At 54.1% G+C, this 24,227-nt stretch overlaps 1 protein-coding gene across 10 annotated transcripts in view; it reads left to right on the forward strand.

Moving 5' to 3' along the window:
- Nucleotides 1-24,227, forward strand: part of ACSF3 (acyl-CoA synthetase family member 3) — a 70,089-nt gene that overhangs the window by 28,400 nt on the left and 17,462 nt on the right. For 8 of the 10 annotated variants that reach the window (XM_054198188.1, XM_054198193.1, XM_054198185.1 and 5 more), the window contains one exon: nucleotides 9,765-9,891. In XM_054198188.1, the coding sequence (XP_054054163.1) occupies nucleotides 9,765-9,891 (127 nt within the window). Of the gene's footprint in view, nucleotides 1-9,764; nucleotides 9,892-10,174; nucleotides 10,602-19,788; nucleotides 20,111-24,227 lie in introns of those variants that run through there. The other 2 variants (XM_054198187.1, XM_054198191.1) reach the window with 2 other exon arrangements.

Consider the following 24,227-nt stretch of genomic DNA (forward strand, 5'->3'; position numbering starts at 1 on the left):
CCTCCTCCCCGTGTCCCCTGCGTCCCTGCCATCTGCTAACAGGCTTGCTGTTGGTTTCCAGCACCTCCATGGGGCTGCGGGTGCTGGGGGCAGCTGCCGCCATCACCCTTTGTTAAGGCCGGAGGTCTCGGCCGTTGATGCCCCTGTGGAGGGGACCAGGAGTGGCTCCACCTCGTTCGCATTCATCCCAGGTCTCTGGAGAACTGGTGGGGAGGTGCCCAGTCCCCACTGAGCTGCCAGGATTGTCTTGGAGGCTTCCTCCAAGGTCTAGGCACCTCCATGGCTGCTGCCCGCGGGCGGTGTGCCATGGGTGGGGGTAGGTGCCGTGGACTTTGGCACTTGGCACATCTCTGGGCCGGGTCGTGCGTGGAGGTGCTGTTGCACGTGCACCTCTCGGGTGGTGTCTCCTCATCTCATCCATCCAGGTAATTTGAAACAGCTGGTGTGAGTGTACCTGGCCCTTCTCCTGCGAGTAGCTCCTGAGGTTATAGGCAGCCAGTTCTGGGCTACTATGTCTAGTTCTGGGCTCCCCAGTTCCAGAAGGACAGGGACCTGCTGGAGAGGGTGCAGCAAAGGGCTACCAAGATGCTGAGGGGACTGGAACACCTCTCTGATGAGGAGAGGCTGAGGGATTTGGATCTCTTCAGTCTGGAAAAAAGAAGACTGGGGGGGACCTTATCAACGCTTATAAATACTGAAAGGGGGGGTGTCAGGAGGATGGGGCCAGGCTCTTCTCAGTGGTACCCAGCGACAGGACAAGAGGTAATGGGCACAGACTTGAGCATAGGAAGTTCCATCTCAACACGAGGAGGAACTTCTTTGCTGTGAGGGTGGCAGAGCCCTGGCACAGGCTGCCCAGAGAGATGGTGGAGTCTCCGTCTCTGGAGACATCCCAAACCCGCCTGGACGCGTTCCTGTGCCACCTGATATAAGATGACCCTGCTCTGACAGGGGGGTTGGACTAGATGATCTCCAGAGGGCCCTTCCAACCCTGTGATTCTATTATTCTATGACCGGCATTCCGGAAAGTGGACAGGTACGGACATGCTGGTCGGGATGTGACCACCTGGCCCAGGGAGTCCTGTCTCTGGACTCGTTTCTTCCTTTTCCTAGTCTGATCAGACCTCAGCCTAAACCAGTTTGTTCTTTGTCCTTGGTGCTCCTACGCTTTCAGAACATATCTCCTCCCGACGGTACAATTTTTCACCTGTTTTCTTGTCCCTGCTGCATCCCATCCTTGTGTACTGGTACCTCCCACAAGTCTCTCTATGGTGAACTTTACCTCCAGCATCCCAGTTCCATCTCCCATCAGCAGCTCGCTGCCCTATGGTGCTGGAGCCTCGTAGGATGCCTTCACCAGGACAGCAAGTCGCTGATTCAGGGTTGAACTGTTTCTTGGGACTTGGGGTGAAATTCAAGTTGAGCTATGGAGAGCCAAAGGCTGGCTGACAAGGCTGGATGGCTACCCATCATGGGATGCTTTGAGCTTCATCTCCTACACCTCACGAATCTTGCCCTCAACCTCATGATCTCCCCCATCAGTAGCCGCCCCCCAGGGCTGGCAGCATGGGGAACACGTTGTTGAAGGCAGCCTGGATTAGATCTGCTGCTTTACTTCTATCTGGAACATCAGTCCTCAGGTTTTCTGGCACAATCCACCTTTGGTAAACTCACGCTGCATTTTTTCTCATTTTCCATTTGCCTCCGCTTCTTCCAAAACCTCCTTCCAAAGCCCTCGCAGCGTTGGATTCTGCAGTTGTGTATATTCCGGTTACGATTTCTGTTTCACCGTGTTCCTCTCATCTCCTCAGTATCCTGTTTTGTGTCCCGCCCAACTAATTCAAGTTTCTCCACTTTGTTGCCCAGGCTGCTTTCATTACTGCACAAACATTTTAGCAGCTTCTCATTGATCACAATTGCATTTTCGTATGGACTTATATCTCCTTCCTTCTTTCTGTCTGTCCTCTGATTTTTATTTTTTTTTTTATTTGGCCATAGTTGTATTTTATTTCTTCCTGGTAGTAAACACAGAGGCAGAGATTATGTTAGCGTCGTGTCCCCTTGTTTCTCAGCTGAAAACTTTTCTTATCACAGGAGCAGCCTTGATTCCAGAAGACTATGTCCTTGCACATTCAAATTGAATCCATCTGTCAAGAAGAAGCTTCTTTCCACAACTGTTTCCCTTGAGCTAAGCTCTGTTGTACCACCCTCAACCTTTGTCACAGCACCCTCAAAATCTCCATCAATCTCTTTATTATTGTTTTATGCTTTCATTCCTCCTTGTAGGGGGAGGAAGACTTGGGACGTGTGTCCTTGGTCCCCTTCACCAGGCTGGCAGTCTTGGTTCTCCCAACATGAGGGACAAGGGGTGGATTCCTCTCTGGTCTCCCCGTGTCTGATTTTGGTCTTCAGCCCTTTTCTGTATCGTTGCCCATGCCAGGAGAGCCTGGGAGAGCTGGGGTGTTCATCTTTGGCATTGTGAGGCATGGGGTGAAAGCAGGTCTCCTGCCAACGCAGTCGCTGGTGCTTGTTTCTGTTTGATTTTTGCAACTTCGCACCCGAGTCCTTCCGAGCTGTGGGTTCATAGAACCATAGGGTTGGAAGGGCCCTCTGGAGATCCCCCCGTCCAACCCCCTGCCAGAGCAGCGTCACCCAGAGCAGGTGGCACAGGAACGCGTCCAGGCGGGTTTGGGATGTCTCCAGAGACGGAGACTCCCCCACCTCTCTGGGCAGCCTGTGCCAGGGCTCTGCCACCCTCACAGGAAAGAAGTTCCTCCTCGTGTTGAGATGGAACTTCCCGTGGTCAAGTTTGTGCCCGTTACCTCTTGTCCTGTCTCTGGGCACCACTGAGAAGAGCCTGGCCCCATCCTCCTGACACCCCCCCTTTCAGTATTTATAAGCGTTGATAAGATCCCCCCTCAGCCGTCTGTTTTCCAGACTGAAGAGACGCAATTCAACCCGCGTGCTTACAACCTGCCTCCTCCCCTGATACGTTTGTTGGACCTCCGTTGGGTCGTGGAGGCTGTCGCTGCTGTGGGACATCTTGGAGATATTTGCCAAAGAGCCCTGGTCGTGGTGGTGGAGATGCAGAAACAGAGACCAGAAGGAAGAGGGACAGTCTCTGCCCCGGGGCGCTTCCAGCCGAAGGGAGGAGGCACCGGCCGCCGCAGCGTGGTTTAGCACAAGGAAGCAATTAGAGGTTCTAGGGCAGCGCGATCGTCTGTAGTCGCAGCACATCACAGCCTCCCTGACCTCGACTTTTGAGTGAGGCTTATGAAAAATGAACCGAAGGTGGGCCGCTAATTGAATCCTTGCCTGGTCCTCTGCCTGCCCCCAAGCACAAAATCAGAGCAGGCGTTGCGAGGGCACGTCAGGAGCCTCTCTCTAATGAAGAGAGCTGAGGGAGTGGGAAGATGTGCTGACATCTCGCCTCGTTTATTATCTTCTGAAGCCTGCAAACAAGAGGGACGAGAACAGCAGCGCGGAGAGCTGCTGGCGTTTCTGGAATAGTGTTACACATCTAATTTATGGTGTTAATATAGATCAAGAAGTTTTGGGTCCGTGGAACAACTGCGGGGAGGAGTGACCTTTCCCAAACTTGGGTTGTTTTCTGTGGTTCTTTTGGTATCATCTGGAGTTAATCAGTCTGGTAACTCTTAAAAAATCAGTATTGCCTGAAAATATATGCCGTCACTTTTGTTTTCAGAGGAACAACATTTGCTGTAAGTAGAGGGTTGGGTTTTTTGAAAACAAGTTTCAATGTTCCAGTTCCACTGTGCACCAGCCTTGCTTTTAAATTTATAACCCTCCAAAATGAAAAGTAAATTGATTGCGTTATTCCCAGCCCTTTTATAAAAGTTAACATTGCAAAAACAGATGTGAAATGTGGCCTTGTAGATTACAGTCTGGGCTTGGGTTTTTTTTGGTTGGGATTTTTTTTTTTTTTCCCTTCTTTCTCTGTGCTGTGTCCCCGAGGAGCAGAAATCTGCCTTTTTCCAGCAGGAGGAAAATTGTTCTGTGTCTAAATTGCCTCCTGCTTGCCTTCTGCAGGATGCTGCAGGACACGCAGCTCAGAGGAACGATAATGCTTTTACAAAAACACGCAACTTGGCGGGCAATTTTTAATGATGAATGTGCGTGAGCGTTCGGATTGCCTGGGAATTTGGTAATGCTCTAGCAAGCCTCACACCTCTAGGACATCCATTCAAATATGTCCCAGAGAGACAGTGATTAAAAGGCACTATAAAGCGGATTATTGGTCTCCAGCTTCCTTTTAGGAGGCAGGTGAGCATGTCCTCATCTCTCTTGTCACCCGCCGCAGCAGGACTGGACGTAGCGTGATCCCATGGTCTGGAAGAGCCGGGTCTGAGCACAGCCTGGAGCTCCCATGCCTTCTCCAGGTCAGTTGGAGCGGAGTTGTTGGATGCCGTGTTGTGGCAAGGCTTTGCTGTATCGCGGCGCTCTCCGGGCCACCGAAATCTTGAAGGGGTGAGTGAGTGGTCTCACACGGGGCAGGGAGCGTGTCTGGAGGCGCTGGTGGCAGGGAAGCTTCTGCGGCAGCGTGGTGGCGAGCGTGGCAGGGCATCCATGCTCCACAGCTCGACCCTACAGGGAGGGAGCGGGGGCAGTTCTTCAGGCTTCGTTATATTATTTTCCGTGCTCCTGGTATGTTTAAAAAAAAAAAAAAACAAAAACAAACAAACAAAAACAACACAAAAAAAAACCAGAGAAAAGTTACTGCTCTGCGAGAACTGCTAAAAGGGCTCCATCACTTCCATAAACCTCACACATATAAATTATTGTCTTCTATTAGTCACTTAAAAGGCTGGGTTGCTTAATTATTGTGATCGCAGTAATCACTTATTTACAAGGTGGGGAAAAATGCCAAGCACTTCCAAGCTGAGCAGCGCTGTGGGGCCGTGGCAGAGGAGGCAGGGCTGCAGAAACATTTCCTTCCTCCCCACGAACGTAAATGCTTTTGCTTCTCTTGGTTGCGTCAGCCGTGGTGCCCGGCCTGTGGACGCCCCGGGCTGTTCTCTCCGGCTCTGGCAACAGCCGTGGTGAAGGAAGCCGGGCTGCTCCGAGCCCGGGGTGGTGGCAGCTTGCAGGAGTGGGGCTGGCTGGTTCTTCCTGGAGGGAGGACTGCGGAGGAGTCGGAAAGCAGCCTGTGGGAGGGTGGGACAGGGAGTGGGGACCCAGGGGCAGAACTGGAAGTAGGGAAGAGGAAAAGGAAAATGACGGGAGATCTGCAGGCCCTTGCGCTGCCCCCCTCCCTGCTCCGCTTCGCCCCATCCCAGAAAACCGTCTGCAAACGTCCTGCCTCGCGCTTCTGGGGCACGGGAGTTGCACGGTCCCTTTTAAGGTCCCTCCTGAGGGAAATGCTCTGATCCGCAGCCTTGAGTACTCACCCAGGGAAGAGCTTCAGATTATTATTTTTTGGGGGGTCAGGAGGAAGGAGGGGGTTGGTAGAAGTTAAATGTGTCCCCCTGAAACCTACTGTTTGCAACCTGAAGAAGGTGTGTGGGTTTTTTTTTTTTTTTTCCCTAAAAGCTTGTCTGTCTTCCTCCCAATCCTATCAGCCCAATAACGCGTTATTACCTCCCCTTACAAGCCTCGCCTTCCAGCTTTCACTCCGTGTCTTCCACATGTTTCCGCTTAGGAATCTGCTATGCCTCCTCTGCTTCCCAGCGACAGAGACGCCGCTCCGAGCCTACCTCCATAAAAGACCCTAATTCCATTAAAGTCCATTACAAGCTCCTCTCCCGCAGTTCCCGGAGGAGCGCGGGGCAGCCTGTATCAGAGACCGCAAGAAAACAAATGGCCACTTTGAACAAATCCCAGGGCCGCGTGCCAAGCGGGGATTCCCAGCTATTTACAAACCGTCCTCGCTTCCTCCTAATAAAGAGGTAAAATGGAAGCAGGGAAAATATGCATTTTATAATCACCCAGATTTAGCCCTTCAAAGGATTTATTACAACCTTTTATTTTCATGCGTGGAAAATGTAATCTTATCTAGCGTGCCGGCTGGCCCAGCTCAACTCGCCGCATCGGTTTTACAGCAGAAAGCTATCAAACAGCAACCTTCAGGGGCACGCTGTGCCGGGGCGTTAAAGTTGCTCGAATGCATTAAAGCAGCTGAAACGTGCATTAAAATATGGCACTAGGAGAGGAGGATATCTGTGCAATTAGCGATCTGATGCTTTCAGCAGCTGCTTGCAGCGTCGATCCAGCGTATCAACAACGGGGGCCGCTGAGATGTGACGGAGGAAAGAACCAAACACGCTGCTGCCACAAAAACCCCGCTTTCAAAGTGGGTTAGCAGCCAGCTAGCTGGGGGGATGCGGGATTTTAGCGGGGATCAGATGCGAGGGATTGTCGGAGACAAATGCCTTGAACCTTGAATTTTAATTTATGCTGTTTGCGAGCAGCAGAAGCTGCTGGCGCTGGGGTGGTTTGTGTCCCCTCTGCTGCGCTGGGGAGCAGTGCCAGTGACATTCGGAGTTCAGCAAGCAAAATCCTATTAAGATAACGTCACGGCCTTTCTGTTTTACTGTTTGCAAGCCAGCCATAACATCATTAAATTACACAACAGGGAGGTGCCTGCTGCCAAGGAGCTCTGCTCGAGATAAGACGTGGGTTGAGCCGCTGCCAAAATTTGCGTTGATATGACAAGAAATTTGGAGCTGGTTCAAGGCTGGATTCGCAGCAAGACATGGCAGCGCGCAGGTAAACAGCGCGCAGGATTGGCCCCCGGGGCAGCTTCTGCCGCGCTGCGCCGGGGCACGGCGCGGGTGGCGCAGGTAGGGCAGTACCCGGCACGGCTGGCACCGGGCAGCGCCTGCGCAGGGCAGGGCTCAGCCGGGCGGGCTGGGATCGAAGACGTTCGTAGTAGCCAGATTTACACCCCTTGTTGCGTTCGGCGCTGCCGAGCAGAAGACAGGAGTCTGGCAGGATCTGTGGACGAAGCTCAGGCAGCTGAGCACAGCTCCTCGCCGTCCTTACCCCCGCCACCCCCTCCTCAGCCCTTTCGGGGGAGTCGGAGGCAGCCCGATGGATGAAGGGATTGGCCTCGGAGGCTCACGCTAGTAATTAAAAAGCCTGTAATGTGATTTCAATAGTCTGTTACGTGTACTGAGATGGGGCGGATGGGATGGCAGGTGAGCGGGCCGGAGTTGCCCCCCGGGAGGAGAGGTGTCGCGGGCAGGGCTGTAAGGGCTGCACTGCCCGACGGGTGGAACTGGAACTGGGAACACTGCGGGGACTGAGGTGCACAAGGACGTTGCTTGTTTTTTTTGTGACGCCACAGCAGGAAAAGGAGTGAGAAGAAGGAGCTGTGTCGTAAAATTACACCGCTGCATGTGACAGCACTGAAACCCTGCCTTGCCGGTCCCTCTGCATCACCTGCCATGTCCCTGCCACTCTTGTCCGCTCAGGCTTTGTGCCTCTTGCCCTTTTGCTGCTGCAGGTTTGGAGGTTCGGTGCTTGGCTCTCCCGGATCCCGGGTTCCTCTGTGCTGTCCTGCTTGTGGGTAGTCTGGTCCTCAGGCTCCTTCTTTCAGATCCCCAGGGGAGAACTCACCCAGCACCGTCCTCACCTTGCCATCGTTCGGCAAGGTGGATTAAGGATCTTTTTCTCCTGCGGCATCTTCCAGGCAGCGGAGGTGATGCACAGCCAGGGCTCCGGGGCTCAGCCCAGCCCGTGACACATGGAGGCATTTAGGTGGCTCTGTAGAAGTGCCTGGGCTGTGCCCCAGGTCACCTCGTCCTCCAAGACAGGACACCAAGAAATGACTTAAAACAAGAAGTGTGCCTTAAAAGCAGGTTTCTAAGCAGTTTCCTTTAGAGAAGCTTCGTTTCCATCGAAGGCTGCGCAGAGCCTGCCCTGCTCTGGGGTTCTGCCTGCCTCTCCACTTCTGCTCTTACCGCTTTCCCTCGCGGCTGCCTTTCTGGCATTGCTGACTCTCGGGGTCCCAGATGTATCTATCATCTCATGCGTGTTGCGGCAGCTCAGGTACAAAGTGGCTGGGAGTTCCTGTTACCGGGATGTTCTCTGCCAAGGGACGGAGCGACGTGTACAAGCGCAGCTCGTCGTGATATTCCGTCCCAGCACTGGCTTTGCGCGTCTTCCCTGCAAAGGGCTGTAGGTTAACGCAGTGCCACGTGCGGTGCGACGTTCGCGCTTCTCTAGTGCCTCATCTCTTAGCCTGCCCGCGTCCTTATAATTACAGAGCGGTGCATGTGCAGGGGAGATGAGATACTGTGCAGTGTCGGGCAAGTCTGTGACCTTCCTGCCATTCTCCAGTTTCCATAACAGCAGGATATTTGTTTTGTTGCCATAGAAAACCTGCCCGCGCATGTTTGCAGGGTACCAAGTTGTCACTACAACCGTTGCCTTCCAGCGAGCCTGAAAGGAGCCGCGCGTCCCTGAGACCAAATCAGATGGTGTTTCCTGCCACCTCCTCAGGAAAAAAAAAAAACCAACCCAGGAGTGTTAGATTGACAGTTTTGGAAAGCAAAGTTTTCTCTCTGTCAACAGAGCAGACAGCAGCGTGGCGGAGTCACGGGAGCGCATCGTCCCCTGCCTCCCCCGGCCTCGCAGCGGCTGCCCTCCTGCCTGCATCGCCCGGCCGCGGCGGGCGGGAGGATGGTCCTCGTCCCTGAGGACGCCACAAGTCTAGTACATGTGGGGTGAGCGGTGGTGCTGCCTTCAACACCGGACCGGGATCCGATCTCCCAGCTGCTGCGGGACAGTGGTCCTGGGGGAGGGCAGGGCTCCGCCGCTGCCAGCCCAGCGACAGGTTGCTGCGAGTGCCAAGCGGTGCCGCTGGTGGCCGGTGTCCCCGGCGGCTGCCGTTTCCAAGGCTGAGCCCTCCGCTCGCCCTTTCAGCTGGCTGCTGTCACGGCAAGATATACGGGCCTGGAGGGCAGCAGCGCTCTGGGGACGGACCACGGAGTTGTCAGGCATGTGTGGGTCTTTCAGGACGCAGCATCTGTGACCCGTTTTCATCCATCCCCCGAGAGCCTCCGCCACGGGGAAAGGCAGTCTGGCCCAAGAGAGATGGGAGAGGGTCTCCTCGAGCGGGTGGGTGCCCTGGTCGGGGTGCCTGGAGATTGCAAAGTGTGACACGCTGCCTCTGCTGATGCCCCCCCAGCATCCCACACCCCAGACTGTGCCAAGGCTCCGGGGGCAGCCTTGGATGATGGGGCGGGGGGGGGATGTTTCCAAATGGTTTCCTGGGAGAGAACCTGACCCTGGCAGAGGGTGATGGGTGCTGTGGTGGGAGCAGGGTGAGGAGAGCTGTTGTGAAGCCAGTCTGCGTCAGGCCATCCAGAGGTCAGAAACGACCAGACTTTTCCAAAAAATTATTTCTTGTCCAGCTGCGTGCATGTGAGAGCTCTCCCTCTCCCTCTCCCTCTCCCTCTCCCTCTCCCTCTCCCTCTCCCTCTCCCTCTCCCTCTCCCTCTCCCTCTCCCTCTCCCTCTCCCTCTCCCTCTCCCTCTCCCTCCTCTTCCAGGATGGCAGTTCTTGTTTTCATATAACACGGACGTATATTTTCAGTGCTTTTGAATATCGAAGGCACTTAGGGGAGCCCTTCCACCTGAGGAAAGAGGTCCTGCGGGTGGACGGGCTGCGTCGGAGGTCGGTAAAGGCTGGGAGGGCACAAGGCACACACATGGGTCCCGCTTGTCCCCCACCGCTGGGGGACAGGCGGCGGAGGCGATGCAGCTGCTCCCCAGGATGCATTCACTGTGTGCTTGTCCTAGGTGACACCCGGTCTCGAGGGCCAGGAAGGGGAACTGCTCGTGAAAGGACCCTCCGTCTTCCGCGAGTACTGGAACAGACCCAGAGACACAGCAGATGCCTTCACGCCCGACGGCTGGTTCAAAACAGGTACCGCGATGGCTTCCCCGCGGCGGCTGGCAGAGGGCAGCGAGGGGAGAGGGGGGCAGCAGCTCCGGTTGGGCTCACGAGGTTCCGCGGCTGCTGGGGGTGGGGGTTGGAGATGGGGGGTCGCAGCCTGGCTGGGGGTACGGGCTGGACGTGCTTCCAAGTGCTGGAGGAACTTCATTTGTGTTGGCCGTACTTAGCCAAGTAACGGGGTATGGCTGGGGTTGCTTGCTTGTAAGCATAATGTACTGGTGCTTGATGTTTTCCGGGGACTCAAACTTTGCAGACGGGTGGGATTTAGCTTAATTTACGCGGGGACCATGTCAGTGGAAAACCCTCACCTAAGCTCCGAGGTGCTGGATCCATCCTGCCTCCCTTCTCGCCGCCGGTGTGGTGTCCGCAGGGCGGTTTGCGCTCCTGGTGATGGCGGAGTGTTTAAGGTGTGTAGGGTCGAAGCCGTGAGCACGGGCAGCGTGGCCGCCGGGGGTGGTCTGGGGTCACGGGCTTGGCCACCAGCATTGCGTGGCAGCTTTTCAAGGAACTGGCAGTTGTCAGCCAGAAAATATTAATTGATGGGAAGCTGAACTTTCTGGGGAAAAATCACAGCGGGTGTCTTCAGTGCGGGAGCGGCTTGGGAAGGGGTTTTGAAATTGCCAGAACGTTTTTTTTTTAAAGTGAAAAGTCTGAGTCTTGCAAATAAAGAGGCCTTTTAATTTGAAACCAAGGCTCATTCTATTTTTCCATGATACGTTGTGGAAATGCAAAGGAAATGTTTCTTTTTCTGGGTTTTTCTCAGGGTTTGCCTTTCCCTTTCAACTAAGAGAAATGTTCCCGAAACACGAAGTGTTTCCAGGGATGGGGACACCTCTGGTATTTCCTCCTTTCAAATCACATTTCACTAGAAGATAATACCCTAATAATAATAATAATACATATTGTGCGTGGGTCCTGTGTGCGCCTTGGTAGGTTTTATCAGATATTTGCAAACAGAGAGAAGATCCCGTTTCCCTGTGGTAGCAGCGGATGCCATCGGGACTGTCCCTACCTGAACTGCCGTGGCTGGGACAGTGAGTTCTCGGAGGAGAACTCTTACGGCTAATCCTGCCCATCATGTGGGATAACAAATTCAAGAGGGTACCAGGCTGAAGACCTTTCCCAAAGGGAATGGATGTGACAGGCCATGAAGAAGTTCTGGGCTTCAAATTACACCTCCTGCTCTGCGCGTGGCGGGTGGTCAGAGACCTCCCCAGTCGGAGGTTCCTGTCCCCCTGTCCCCCGGCGCCGTTCTGCAATTTAAATTAAATACTAAACCGGCCGCGGGACGGGTTGGCAGGCTCTGCCCCCGCTGCCGGTTGGTATCTCGGGTGCCCACCTTCCTGCTGCCGGCCGGGAGCCGTTTGGGCAGTGGGGTAGATACAGGCAGCGTGTTTGTCTGCCAGCACCGAGCCTGACCACCAGTTAATCTGACCAGTGCAGAAGGGCGGGATGGCTCATTTCTGCCTAACCTTGACATACGCGCAGCTCTGGCTTCCCCGCGCCCCTCTTTTACTTGTGTGTCAGCGGTGCCGTCGAGTCAGGAGTCAGACTGGGTTTCTGATGCCTTCTGTGTGATCTTATTTATTTACAGTTCTTGAAGAAGCTGTGATTTATTGTTGTTGTTAGCCCCAAGCAGACGTGGAGCTGCCCTGCCGGCAGTGTCACCGCGGGTCCCCATCCCGGGCGGGCACCGCGGGCTGGGACTGGAGCATCATCGGGCGACGTGCAGGGTGCGGGGCAATCAGCTTTAAAAAAATTTTTTTTTTTTTTTAGTCGACACTCCTGATGAATATTTCAGATGCAAAGGAATAGCGTGCATTAATTATTGCAAAGAGATGTCTTTAGGAGAAAATGATTTTGAAATTCAGTTTAATTTCATTGTAATGCGCTGCAAACAGGAAGGGAGTATGTGTGTTTAATTGGCTCTCGGGGGTAAGGCCGGGAAGATGGCATGCCTTTGTCACAGGCCATTAGTGATACAGACTGCATAATGAGAGAGTACAATCAGCTCACAGCTGCCGGCTCCTACGGGGAGAGAATGATATTAAATAGAAATCAGTATAAATTAAACTTAACCCTTTCACTAGCTGAGCAAAGCTCAGAGCTAGGAATAAGGGAGGGGGGAGCGGAGACAGGCGTGGGGGATCCGGGCTGGGTCGGGGGCTGCCTGGACGACCCCCCCAGCGGCAGACCCCCTGCCAGGCTGCCTCCCCCATGTCCCCAGCAGCTGCCTAGGGAGGACGGTGGGCTTTTAACTCCCTTCCCCATCCTGTTCCCCAACTCTTTGCCTTTCTTTCCTTTCGTTCCTCTCCTGACCGCTTGCTCCCTCTCTTGTGGATATTGGGTCGATGGGGCGATTTTTTTCCAAAGTTTCATTTAGCCGGCGGTGCCGTGAGCGAACCCCGTCACCCTGTGCTCGCCCTGCCTGCCCCCGCCATGATGACAGCCTTTGGAGATCACTCGGAGGCAGCGAATGTCCCCGTGGTGGTCAAAAAACACTTCTGGGATTTGAGGAGGTTGTGTTCCGTCATAGCGACTGGGATCCGGAGGGTGAATTACCCCCATTAAGCAGCGGCGGGTAACTTTGGAGTGGAGACCACACTGGCAGAATCCCAAAGAGGCAAAGCCTGGCCGCTGCCGGGATAGAATCTGCTGTATCTGCCATTTGCAGGTCGCCTAGGTCGGTGTACGGTGCTCCCGAAACCCAGGCGATGGCATTTCTGACTCTGTACTAGCTAGCGTTCCTCTCGCTGCCGGACTAAGGGACCTACAGGACACCTGAAGCAGACGGAGAAGAGAAGGCTCCGGGGAGACCTTATAGCAGCCTTCCAGTGTCTGAAGGGGGCCTACAGGAAAGATGGGGAGGGACGTTTTACAAGGGCATGGAGTGATAGGACGAGGGGTGATGGCTTCAGTCTTGAAGAGGGTGGATTTAGATTAGATATCAGGAAGAAATTTGTCACTCTGAGGGTGGTGAGCCCCTGGCCCAGGTTGCCCAGAGAAGCTGTGGCTGCCCCATCCCTGGAGGGGTTCAAGGCCAGGTTGGACGGGGCTGGGAGCAACCTGGGCTGGTGGGAGGTGTCCCTGCTTGGTTTCTAGGGAAATCTTGGAAAGACCAGGCATTTAGTGCAGCAACTGCAAACCTGTGTTTCCTCCCCCCAGGACGAGAGGCAAACACCGTGTGCGCACCGTGCGGGAAGCCAGGGCATCCCTCTGCGAACATGCCCGGTCTGCGCCTCCACTTAGAGAAGGAACGAGTACGTGTATCTCTGTGTTCTGGGGGGAAAAAAAAAAAAACCAGATAAAAAGGCATGATGCCACAGTGACTTTTTGATGAATTCAAGATCGCGGCTCTTTTGAAACGCATCTGAACTTGTGGCGTTGCGCAGGTGATTTAATGTTTCTCCTGTCCTCTTTATTCCCTCTGATTTGCACCGTTGTCTGCCTATCTCTCCATCTCCCTCATTTCCATCTCAGTGAATTTGATTATTTTTATTGTATTAACACTGTTGACAGAGCTGCTTAGATCAAAGTCCCCTCCAGCCATTTCCAGGGAGACTGCTGGGTATCCACCTGCTGTCATACATCCGAGCGGCACCGAGCCCTCGGAGGCCGAGACAAACCCAAAGGAGAAATGCCTACGGTCGTCTGTCTCCTGCCCCTGCGATACCTTCTCAGCTGCCCTGTGCCCCGCGAGGTGAGGGGCAATCTCTGAGCACGTTCACGTGCCGCTGAGCAGGAAGGATGGAAGAAAGGAATAAAGAAGGAAGAAATTTTTTACAATGAGGGTGGTGAAACCCTGGCCCAGGTTGCCCAGAGAGGTGGGAGATGCCCCATCCCTGGAAACATTCAAGACCAGGCTGGACGGGGCTCTGAGAAACCGGGTCTAGTTGAAGAAGTGCCTGCTCATGGCAGGGGGCTTGGACTAGATGAGCTTTAAAGGTCCCTTCCAGCCCAAACTGTTCTGTGATTCTATGAGCAATCGCCGAGCAAACTCTGGGAGCTGGAGGGAAGCAGCAGACAAACACCAGCTTCTCTGGTCATCCCGCTCCCTGGTCCTTACTCACCCGTCCCAGCCGTGCGATGCTCGCGTCGCTCAGCCTCTGGCGCTGTCAGATTGTGTTATCTCTGCCCAGGAGGCAGCGATCGTCAGGCAGTGAGCGGCTTTGGAGGCCTGAGGACAGGGACGGAGGGTTGGGGAGCGTGATGGAGTCGCGCAGCGCGGTGCCCAGGCGCTGCCCGTTTGCCCCTGTGTTTTCCTGCCCGGGCAGGGCCGGGCTGGGTGCTCTCTCCGGAGGAATCTGGCAATACAGTGGTGCGCGCAGGGGGAGTGATACGATCAGAAAGCGGACTTCTCCCCGAGGGAGGGCCGGCTTCCATTCACATTTGCCCATACATCCAGAAAATTAGAATCTGGTGTATTCAGGGAGATTTATTTTCAATTACAGGTTAAGGCTGAGACATGAAATAGCACCGGGTTTGAAAGTAGTGCATAAATCCTCCAACAAATCCATGTATCTCAGCTCCATATAATAAGATTTTATTGATTGCTATATTGTATCTGTCAGAATAAAACTCTCTTAATGCATGCATCAGGATGGAGAAGATAGAAAGCTTGTTGGTAGTAGAACCTGATTCAAGAATCAATGCACTTTGATTAATATGTTGTTAAGAAAGTAAGAGTTATTTAACTTGTTTGATGCGCATTTCAAAATGATGACTCATATCTTTTAGGTTTCTTTCCTTAAGCTACATTTAAAAAAAACAGCCTTGTAGCTTTTTTTCACATTGCTAAGTCCTGGTTTATCGCTGATTTTTTGCTAGATCCTTTTACGCAGGTCACGAAACCCCCAGGCTCCCATTAACAATAATTCCTGTGGCCCAAAAGACTTCCCGTGTGGAGTTGTTGAAGGCTTTAGAGGAAAAGGAGGCTGGGGTGGACATGCTGTCTCTATTCCTTCTGGATGTTCTGCAGTGAAAGAGGGAGCTCAAAAAAAAAAAAAAAAAAAAAAAAAAAAAAAAAAAAAGAAAGAAAAAAGAAGTTAATCTGGAATAAGACATCATTGGGAGAAATGAGAAGCACCCGTCAGTCCTGGCAGGCTTTCAGACGCTGCCGAGCCCGGGCAGGCGGCAGCATGCTGTGCATCTGTGTGTGCTTGCTGAACGCACCATTCTCTCGGCCTTTCCGCTGTGATCTACGAACTCGGGCACCGAGTATCTGGGAGCGTCCTGCTCAGCACTGCAGTTCCCAGCTCGCTCCAGGAATGGGACCTGCTTTTGCTGCAGCCGTGAATCCCCAGTCAAGGGACCAAGCCCGGTGACTCTCTCAGACCGGTTGCAGGGACCTCCTGGTGTCCGTCTGTCCTCTTCAGACTGAGCTTTCCAGTCCGTAGCTGGGTGGTTCTTGCTGGCACCAGCTGCAGATCCTTGCCATTCCCAGCCCCAGCTCTTTGATTTCCATCCCACCACTTCTTATGGAAAAGGCAAAGCTGCCTGCAGTCCTCCAGCGCAGAGAAATCTGGTATTTGTAGGAAACACCTCGCCAGGTCATCCTTGGCCAGACACAACCCATTCCTCCTCTCGGGCTGGCCCCCAAGGAGAAGGGGCAGGAGAAGCAGCAAGGAACATGCACCCCATCCCTCCGGCATAGGCTTCTTCCCTGGCACTTGCCTGTCCCCAGAGACAAGCAGGTGTTTCCCTGCCAGGGGAATTGCTTACATTTGCGGGTACAGCACTGACACCTGAAACAGAAAATGCTTTAGCCTGATCAAGGCAGATTATAAATAGAAATGCATCTCATTAGCATCCTAATCTGCAGGTTTTCTGTTTGTTTGCAGTGTCTTTCCCAGTCACAAATCCAGTTAATGCAAATTCTGTTTTTAAAGAAACGATTCCTTAATTATAATGTCTTGCAGACGATGTGATTTACCGGTTTGGTAAACCCACCGGAGGAAGCGGTGGCTCCCTCTGAGGCCGGCCCGAAGGAGCTGCTCTTTGAACCTGTCGTAGCTTGAGCTCGTGAGTCGGGCGGGATGGCAGCGCTCACCCGCTTCCTTTGCTGGCGGCTGAGAGCTTCGGCCTGTGTTCCCACAAATGAAAGGACACCCCAAAAAATGCCAAGGGTGCCCCAAACACAGCTCCACGTGCTGCTTTAGGAAGGCAATCCCACCGGATCTCTATGGGACAGGAACAGAGGCTGTGGGCACCTACCGGGCAGCCTCTCCGGTGAAGCCAGACCAGCCGTGCCCTCAGCCCTCGTTTAGGAGGAGTTTCTGGAAGTAAAAACACAAAGATGGCATGGTGTCTAGTGTATCAGCCGCGTGTAAAGATTCCTTTATAATCTCAAAACGTTACTTATGCACACGCACTCCAACACTGTGGAGAGAGAATTCACTTTTTCTGCTTCCTTCTCCTTGAGGAGACAATATTGCCAGCTTTGCCGGATGGCTGGAAGTCGGAGAGTCGTCAGGACGCCGCGAAATGAAACCCGTGTGTTTCCCTGACTGCACGCGGGACTGGTGTTTTCAGCAGTTCAGAGAGTGACTTGGGGTTTTTGTAGCTGTAAATGAGAGCAGCTTTTGGCACAGAATTTGTTTACTCTCTACTAAAGCTCTGCTCTGGTTGTATCAAACCTCTTGGATGCCAACCTCTTACTTGTTCGAGAACCTCTGCTACACGGGGTCCAGTTTTCAGAGGCGTGGAGCAATTGCACCCCAGCTGAGAGCTGGTGGGAAGAGCAGGCACCCACATCTCCAAAATCCAGGCTGTTCCCCCTCAGTCTCTGGTTGCTTTTACCTTTCAAGCCATGCCACGGCAGAGCTGCCCTTGCAGCCTGGAGGGAGAGGGGCTCGTTCAGGCTCTGACCACCAGGAATGACTCATCCCAGCCATCCAGTCCATCCCAGGGATCAATGCAAGGGGTCCCGGCCGCAGCTCCAGCTGGGATACGTTGTAGAGACATCAAGCTGAGCTCTGCAAGCCTGTCAGAAGATCTCGCAGGAGAATTGCAAGCCGGCAAGTGGGTTAAGAGGGGAAGCGCAGGACTGAGCTCAGGATGTGGTAAAGAAATGGGCTGAACAATCGTCTTTCTCATGGTACTTGGCAGAGCCCGTTGGCTCATTGGCAAGGCTTTCTTTCAAGTGACTACTTACTGCTATGTAAATAGCATGTCTCCTCCAGTGCGGAATTAAAAACCCCGTAGGGTAAGGTCAGTATCGAATCATCCGAGTGAGATCCCTGAGCAGTCGCGCGGAGGACAGGACCACGGTCCCATCGCAGGCACTGTCAAAGCAGGTATTGTCTTGCGTACAGCTGGAACATGGCCCCGGGGCATTTTCACTGGTCCACGCTCATGGTTCGGGTGCTGTGAAGACTTAGTGTTCGTTGTGTGTTTAGTGTCACTGATTGCCCCGTGACCATGGGGGCTTTGGAAAGCCTCTTCAGCAGGAGCGATGAACGCTGCAGAGGGTTGTCTACAGCAGTGGCTGGGGGGGGTGGATTTACCGTGCTGAGGTGGAGACCATCAGGGTAGGAAAGGTAACGATTAAGACTGAATGTTGAAGTGACAGGCTGAGGGAGTTGGGGTTGTTCAGCCTGGAGAAGAGAAGGCTCTGAGGAGACCTTATAACCCCTTCCAGTACCTGAAGGGGGCTACAGGAAGGATGGGGAGGCACTCTTTATCAGGAAATGTGATGATAGCACATGGGGTAATGGCCTCAAACTGAAGGAGGGGAGATTTAGATTGGATATCAGGAAGAAATTCTTTACAGTAAGGGTGGTGAGGCACTGGAACAGGTTGCCCAGGGAAGCTGTGGCTGCCCCATCCCTGGAGGGGTTCAAGGCCAGGTTGGACGGGGCTTGGAGCAGCCTGGCCTGGTGGAAGATGTCCCTGCCCAGGGCAGGGGGTCGGAACGAGATGATCTTTAAGGTCCCTTCCAACCTGAACCATTCTGTGATTCTATGATCACTGAAACAGCATTCAGCTTTGCAGAGGCTAGACTGGCAGCTCGCTGCTCCGAACGAGAGTTGTGATCTACGTACAGACTGTTTGTGCTTCGCTCTTCAGTTCCTTGCCAAGCCAAGCCTGCTCCTGCCTGGCCTCGTCCTGCCCAAGCTACCGTGGGGAGCTCTTGGGATGGAGGTTTTGCTCTGGCAACAACCTGGCAGGAGTTAACCTGCTAGTTTGCCCACCCAGAGGTTTTGTAGGAGCTTTACCTTGTAGAGGCTGGAGGAGGCTGGGGCAGAGAGCCGGAGCTGCTCCGCAGGGATGCTCAAGCAGTTGCGCTGCGGGTTTTGCGTTTGACGGTCCTGTGGGCCCATTTCCCAGCTGCCGCACACACTCGTCGTGTCCTGATGGGCTTCCTTGTGCTGCACCTTGCACCGGGATCTTCCCCTAAAGCAGCACACAGGTGGGAAAGGCTGCTTCACTGGCCGTGGGGACGCCTGTTCTTCGAGCTTAGGTGGTGATGGGGGTTATCTTCAGTCCTGACACCTGCCTGTCACCAGAGATGCCCAGCTCAAGAGGAAATTTGTTGAAGCTAGACCTTCCTTCCACCTTTGGCCATCTATCATTTTTTCTGCCTTACTTCGTGTCCTCAGCTTTCCCTTGCTCCTCGTTTGCCGGGTTTCCCGTTGCTCGAGGCACTCTGCTGGTGCCCACACTGTCTGTTTAGCTCGCTGAACAGTTTTTGGCGTTTGATTTACATAACCCAGCACCGCCGTAAGTGGAGCGGGGTTGGGGAATTGCACAAATTGATTACAGCTCGTAGGACGAGCCGGGAAGCCAGTGGCCTGATTTCCTTCCTTCCTTCACAGCGCAGGAAAGCAAGGGATCGCTTTTAGCAGGCACGATCCAAGACCAAGCGCCGTTAAGTGGTGGGGCTTTTGCTGGGCGTTTGTAGTTCGAGCTGGTAGTAGCGCTTGAAGAAGAGCTGAGCGTCTCTGGCTTCAAGAGGCGCTGGGACAGACAGCGAGGATGCGATCGCTCCAGGTTCTTTACTTTCAACAAGAGTCATCCCTCCGGGCTTCGCTCGAGACAATTGAGAACGTATTTACTTACGACTAACGGTATTGCGCTGTAAGCAAAAGTACAGGCTTCTGTATATTTAAGCAAACAATTTAAGGCAGATATCTTTCCTCATATCCCACCGCTGCCTCTCTTAGTCAACGGCCTCCCATCGTTATCTCTGCTTTATTTAATAATGCATCTCAGCAGAGCCCGGGACAGGTCACTGCACTGGAGAGAAGAGGTAGTGCTCTCTTTAGCTAAGGTGTAATTGATCCCTCAGCTGTTCCGCAGAGGGCGGAAGCCAAAGCAGAGGGGTTTAGCCTAATTTTTTTTTTTTTTTTCATTATTACAATTATTATTTTGAGCTGTGCACACAGGGTTGCCCCGCTCTTCAAAGTTTCACCAGCTGAGTGGCAGCGGCATTCAGCTGGGCTGCCACACCTCGGAGCATTTACTTATTTATTAGTCTTGGAGTTTTCTTTTTCATCTTGTTGTCTGCAGGGATTTCTATAAATATTTAAATGCTAATGTGAAAAGAAACGTTTTTCATTTTTACTTACCCATTTTCTTTTCTGGCTTGTCCTCTGGGCAAACCCATCTGCAGTAATTCTGGCTGTAGGCAGCGGGGGGTGGTGGTGGGGGGCTCCCTCCGCCCAGCCTGCTTGTGTCGTATCAGTCACCCATGAGCTCCTGCTAACGATGAGTGAACCTACGAAGTCGTGGCTGCCTGGCTTGCAGAAATGTTCAAAGGTTCGGCTGCTTTATCTGCTATTTTCCGTTAGAGGAGCGTGGCGCCCTTGGAGCAGGGTGTGCAGTGTCCCCAGGCTGGGGAGGCTTCATCTGCTGCTTGTCCTTCAGGTCTGCCACGCGCTGAAGGGTTGGAGAGGCTCCTGGTCACGCTGAGCTACATGTGCGGAGCGTACCCAGAAATGAAGTACGGCCAAGGGCAGGCAGGACCCAGGGTGCTGCCAGACTCTGCCAAAGGGCTCATTTTGTGTTAATCCATTTGGTCCTGTCCTCTCCTGGTTGAAAGCCGGTGCCCAGGACTTCGCTGGCATATGTCATGTAAGGTGGGCTGATGCCAACCCAAGCCAAGGCTGGAGCAGGGACCATATGCAGCAATTCCCAAGGCCCTGAAACAATAGTACGGAGACGGGCTTTTGTGTTTGCTAGCCAAAGCCTGCTGGCCATTTGGGCGTGCTGGGAAACCCGTCTTGCAGGGGGTGGGAGAGGGTCTGGGGGGATGTCGTGGATGATGCTTTTTTTCAGATATGTCTCTAGATGAAGCTGAATCTGCCAGATCCCTTCATCTGTGGGTTTTAGAGAGCTGCCAGCGCCACTGCCAGCTGTATCCAGCCCTTTGTGTTCACCTAGAATCCTCTATGTCTGTGAAGGAACATGAAATGGTGCTGAGGATGGGGTGAGCTTCGCAGTTAATCATAGAATCATAGAATCTTCATGGTTGGAAAGGACCTCTGAGATCATCGAGTCCAACCATACACACACACACACAAAAAAAAAACCAAACCACACTAAAAAACCCCAACAACCTACAATCTCTGCCCTTCAGAGCATGCCCTGAAGTGCCACATCTAGACGTTTCTTAAACACCTCTAGGGATGGTGACTCGACCACCTCCCTGGGCAGGCTGTCCCAGTGCCTGACCACTCTTTCAGTAAAGTAATTCTTCCTCATATCTAATCTAAACCTCCCCTGCTGCAGCTTCAGACCATTTCCTCTGGTCCTGTCATTACTCACCTGGGAGAAGAGACCAACACCCACCTCTCTACACCCTCCTTTCAGGTAGTTGTAGAGGGCAATGGGGTCTCCCCTGAGCCTCCTCTTCTCCAAGCTAAACATGCCCAGCTCCCTCAGCCTCTCCTCATACGACCTGGTCTCCAGACCCCTCACCAGCCTGGTAGCTCTCCTCTGGACATGCTTGACAAAGAAAAGAAGCCACCAGATGCGCGTATGTTCTGTGCCCATCTCCTGCCCGTCCCCATCAGCGTGGGCGTGAGGAGCAGGCATCAGAAGTGCTCCTCCTGTGGGCGATACCTCAGCCTTGACTTGTTTGCAGAACCCAAGGCTCCAGACTTCGGTACACAACCAAGAGCCCACCTCATACGTCCACCACAACTTCACTGGTGCAGTCCCATGGCTGGGGTTATAGCCTATTTTCATGCAAATTGGACTGAAAACAATCTACATCTTTCCTGTAGTGTAGTTTTCCGTGCTTTTTTTCTCTCTGGAACGGCAGTTCTTTAAAACCAGAGTGAGCAGAAGATGCACCCTTGGGGGGAATCCTGCGGGAAGGCATGGTGCAGCAGGACTGAGTGTCACAAGAGGTTCATCTACCCCCGCTGTGCCTCCTCCCCGGTGCTCGGCGGAGCCCTCTGAGCCAGCAAGGTGCCCCAGGAGAAAAGTCCTCTTGAGAGCAGAGGCAGGTCTGTGCGGTGGGATGAGCCCACTCGCAGCGGCCGGGTCAGGGTTGTAGAGCAGAGCACGGGGGGGGGACGGGATTTGCACCGAACAGGCTTCAGGATGGCGGAGGACATAGGACATGCAGGGAAGCCATGAGGGTACAGCACGGGGCCAGCGAGCATCACCCCGGCTTCTCACCCTGCTGCCTGAGAGCCTGTAAAAATATGGCTTTTGGAGGAAGGTGTCACTGATTTATCAGCTGAGCCGGGGGTAGCTGCACTCCCGGTCTGTCCAGCAGCAAGTCCTCCGCTCCCCTCTCCCCTAGCAGGGAGCGGAGCCGGGGAGGGTGCAGCTCAGAATTCCTGGGTTAAAATCAGACTTGTCTTATCTGCAGCTTTCACCTCCCGGGTTCCTGGAGCTGCTGCCAGCGTTCCCTGCACCGCTCCGTCTCCCTGCACCGCTCCGTCTCCCGCTCCGCCGGCGCAGCCACAGAGCGTGGGGAGGAGTGCCTTATTAGCACAGCTCTTTGCGAGACGCCCTTGAGTGATTTTTTTTTTTTTTTTTTTTTTTTTTCCTCTTTTCCCCCCAGGTGTAAATGCCAGGGGAGGCTCTACCAGTGCTTCACATTCTTTCATCTCGGCAGGGTTTTGCCCTTTCTCCCAGCGTGGCTCTGACAGCAGGCTCAGCGCTGCTGCCTGTGGAATACAAACAAACTTCCCCGTCGCAGAGCATGACAGGAATTCATTCCAGACTGGGGTTTTTTTTTTTTTTTCGTTTTTTTTTTTTCTCTGCTTTTCTCTTTTCCTACTGCTGGATGCTCCAGGGGTCTCTGGAGAAGTTTTGCGAGTGGGGAATCTGTTGCTTAACCCCCTCTCTCCCAGGAGCAGGCAGCTCGCAGCAGACCCGACAGCTCTCGCGGATGGGGAGGGCTGCAAAGCAGCTTGAAGCCGCGATGCAATTCCCGTCCCCTGACCGAGTCGGAGGAGAGGAACCGGCACATTGAGATGTCTGCATCCCTCCATCCCCTAGCACCAGCCGTTAGGGCAGTGGGAGGGTCTGTTCCCCGCTTGCTGAGCACACAGCGCCTGCCATTAGTGCTAATGGGAGTTAGGCACGCGCACGGAGAGGCAAGGATGCCCCTGAGCTACAAATCTACTTGGCAATTTTATTATGTAAATAAATGGTGCTTGCACATACACCTGCTGCTGCTGCTGCTCCTGGTGATGTTCATGGCAAGACACGTAAACAAACAGCGATTCCGTTCTAATAGATTTATTTCCTTTCTCGTGAGCCATTAAATTACCTCCAGATTTCACGCAGGTAGAAATCTGTAACAGCATCAAAATCTCGCTCTGCCTCAGTGGCCGGTGGCCCGCAAAGCGTGACAGCCACCTATTATTCTCAGATATTGTTTGGGGGGGAGGCACGGGAGCAACCGGCATCATCCGCGTTATGTTGGTGTCTTTGGATGCTCCCACCGCTGCCGGGCAGTTTTCTAGTGAAGGCAACGGCAAACTTCCCCGTGCTGGGCTGAGCTCAGTGATGCTCATCCAGAGCCCTCGGGGCAGCTTCTCCCTCTGACCAGAGGGTGAAGGGCTCTGCCCTTCCAGGGGGTTGAAGCCTGGTTCACAGCCCCCTTCTAGGGGTCGCTGGGCCCCCGGGCAACCCTGTGTCCCCCTGGAAGGGGGCTGTGGACCTTGAGGAGGCTCTGGGCTGGGTTTTGCATGGAAGCCCATCACCCCCCTGCAGAGCATCAGCGCCGGGGCTCGCCAGGCTCCCTGACACCGTCTTGATGGGACCTGCAAGGAGAGCAGCCGGCTCCTGTCGGAGCTGACCTGCCTGTTCGCGACCGCAGGTAGATATCTCTGTGCTGCAGCGGCCGAGCCGCTCTCCTCCCTTCTTCTGCGCCCTGGCTCCGCTGGAGGGTTTTGGCAGCGGGACGGGTAGCAGACAGGTGGGGCCGCTGCCAGCGAGCGCGTTGAGGCGCTGTGCCGGGGATGCCGGTGCCAGGAGAGCTGCTGGGGGGAGAAACGCGGTGCCGGCACTTCTCCCGGCAGAGAGCTGGTGCCAGCGGGCAGGGCTGGGTCACTGGGAAAGGTTTTTGCACTGCACCCGAGCAAACAGGAGCCCTGGAAGTTGCTGGCGAGGGGAGACGGTTTCCTCATGAATAATTGGTGCGTCATTAATATGCATGTGTTTTTTGAAGAAGTTTCAAACTCTTTTTTTCCCCCTCAGGAGCCTTTGATGCTTTATTAATGGTTGTGGCGCGCACCGAACCCTCGGTGCACCGCAACGGGAGCGGTGCCTCGGAGCAGCCCCATGCCTCTGCCCATTTGGTTTTGGTCGCCGCCTTTTGCGAGCCCAGGGAAGGGGTTTTGCGGGTCCAAGCGGCCAGGTGAGAGTAGATGGGCTTGGGTAGCCCCAAAGAGCCGCTCCACTGCTGTGCCGGGCTCTGGAGGCGGCAGCAAGCCACTCTGTGGGAGCCCGGCCAGGTCTCGCCACTGTGGGTCCGCGCAGGAGGGAAAAGATGCGCAAAAGCCAAAGTTCCAAGAGTTCAGCGTTACGCCCTGGGGCAGGATTAACAGGAACTGTCTGGGGTCCCCTCGTCCCTCAGAAGAGGATCCAAGAACCTGTCGAAGGGACAGGATCAGGGGTTGGCTCTGGTTAACTTGGATGCTGGGAGGAGCCCAGGGTTTTCCTGCCGCTTTTTCCAGCGGAAGCGGTCGGGGATGCGAGGCAGCAGCCGGGGAGCAGAGGAGGAACAGAGCAAGCCCCGGGAAAGCAGCCTGGTTTCAGAGACGGGGTGTGCTGAAGCGCCGGGGTGGATGGGGGGTGACGGGGAGAGGTGACGAGCCTTCGGCAGCCCGGGCAGGTGA

This window comes from Rissa tridactyla, chromosome 4 (genome assembly GCF_028500815.1).
Source record: "Rissa tridactyla isolate bRisTri1 chromosome 4, bRisTri1.patW.cur.20221130, whole genome shotgun sequence".
Lineage (NCBI taxonomy): Eukaryota > Metazoa > Chordata > Aves > Charadriiformes > Laridae > Rissa > Rissa tridactyla.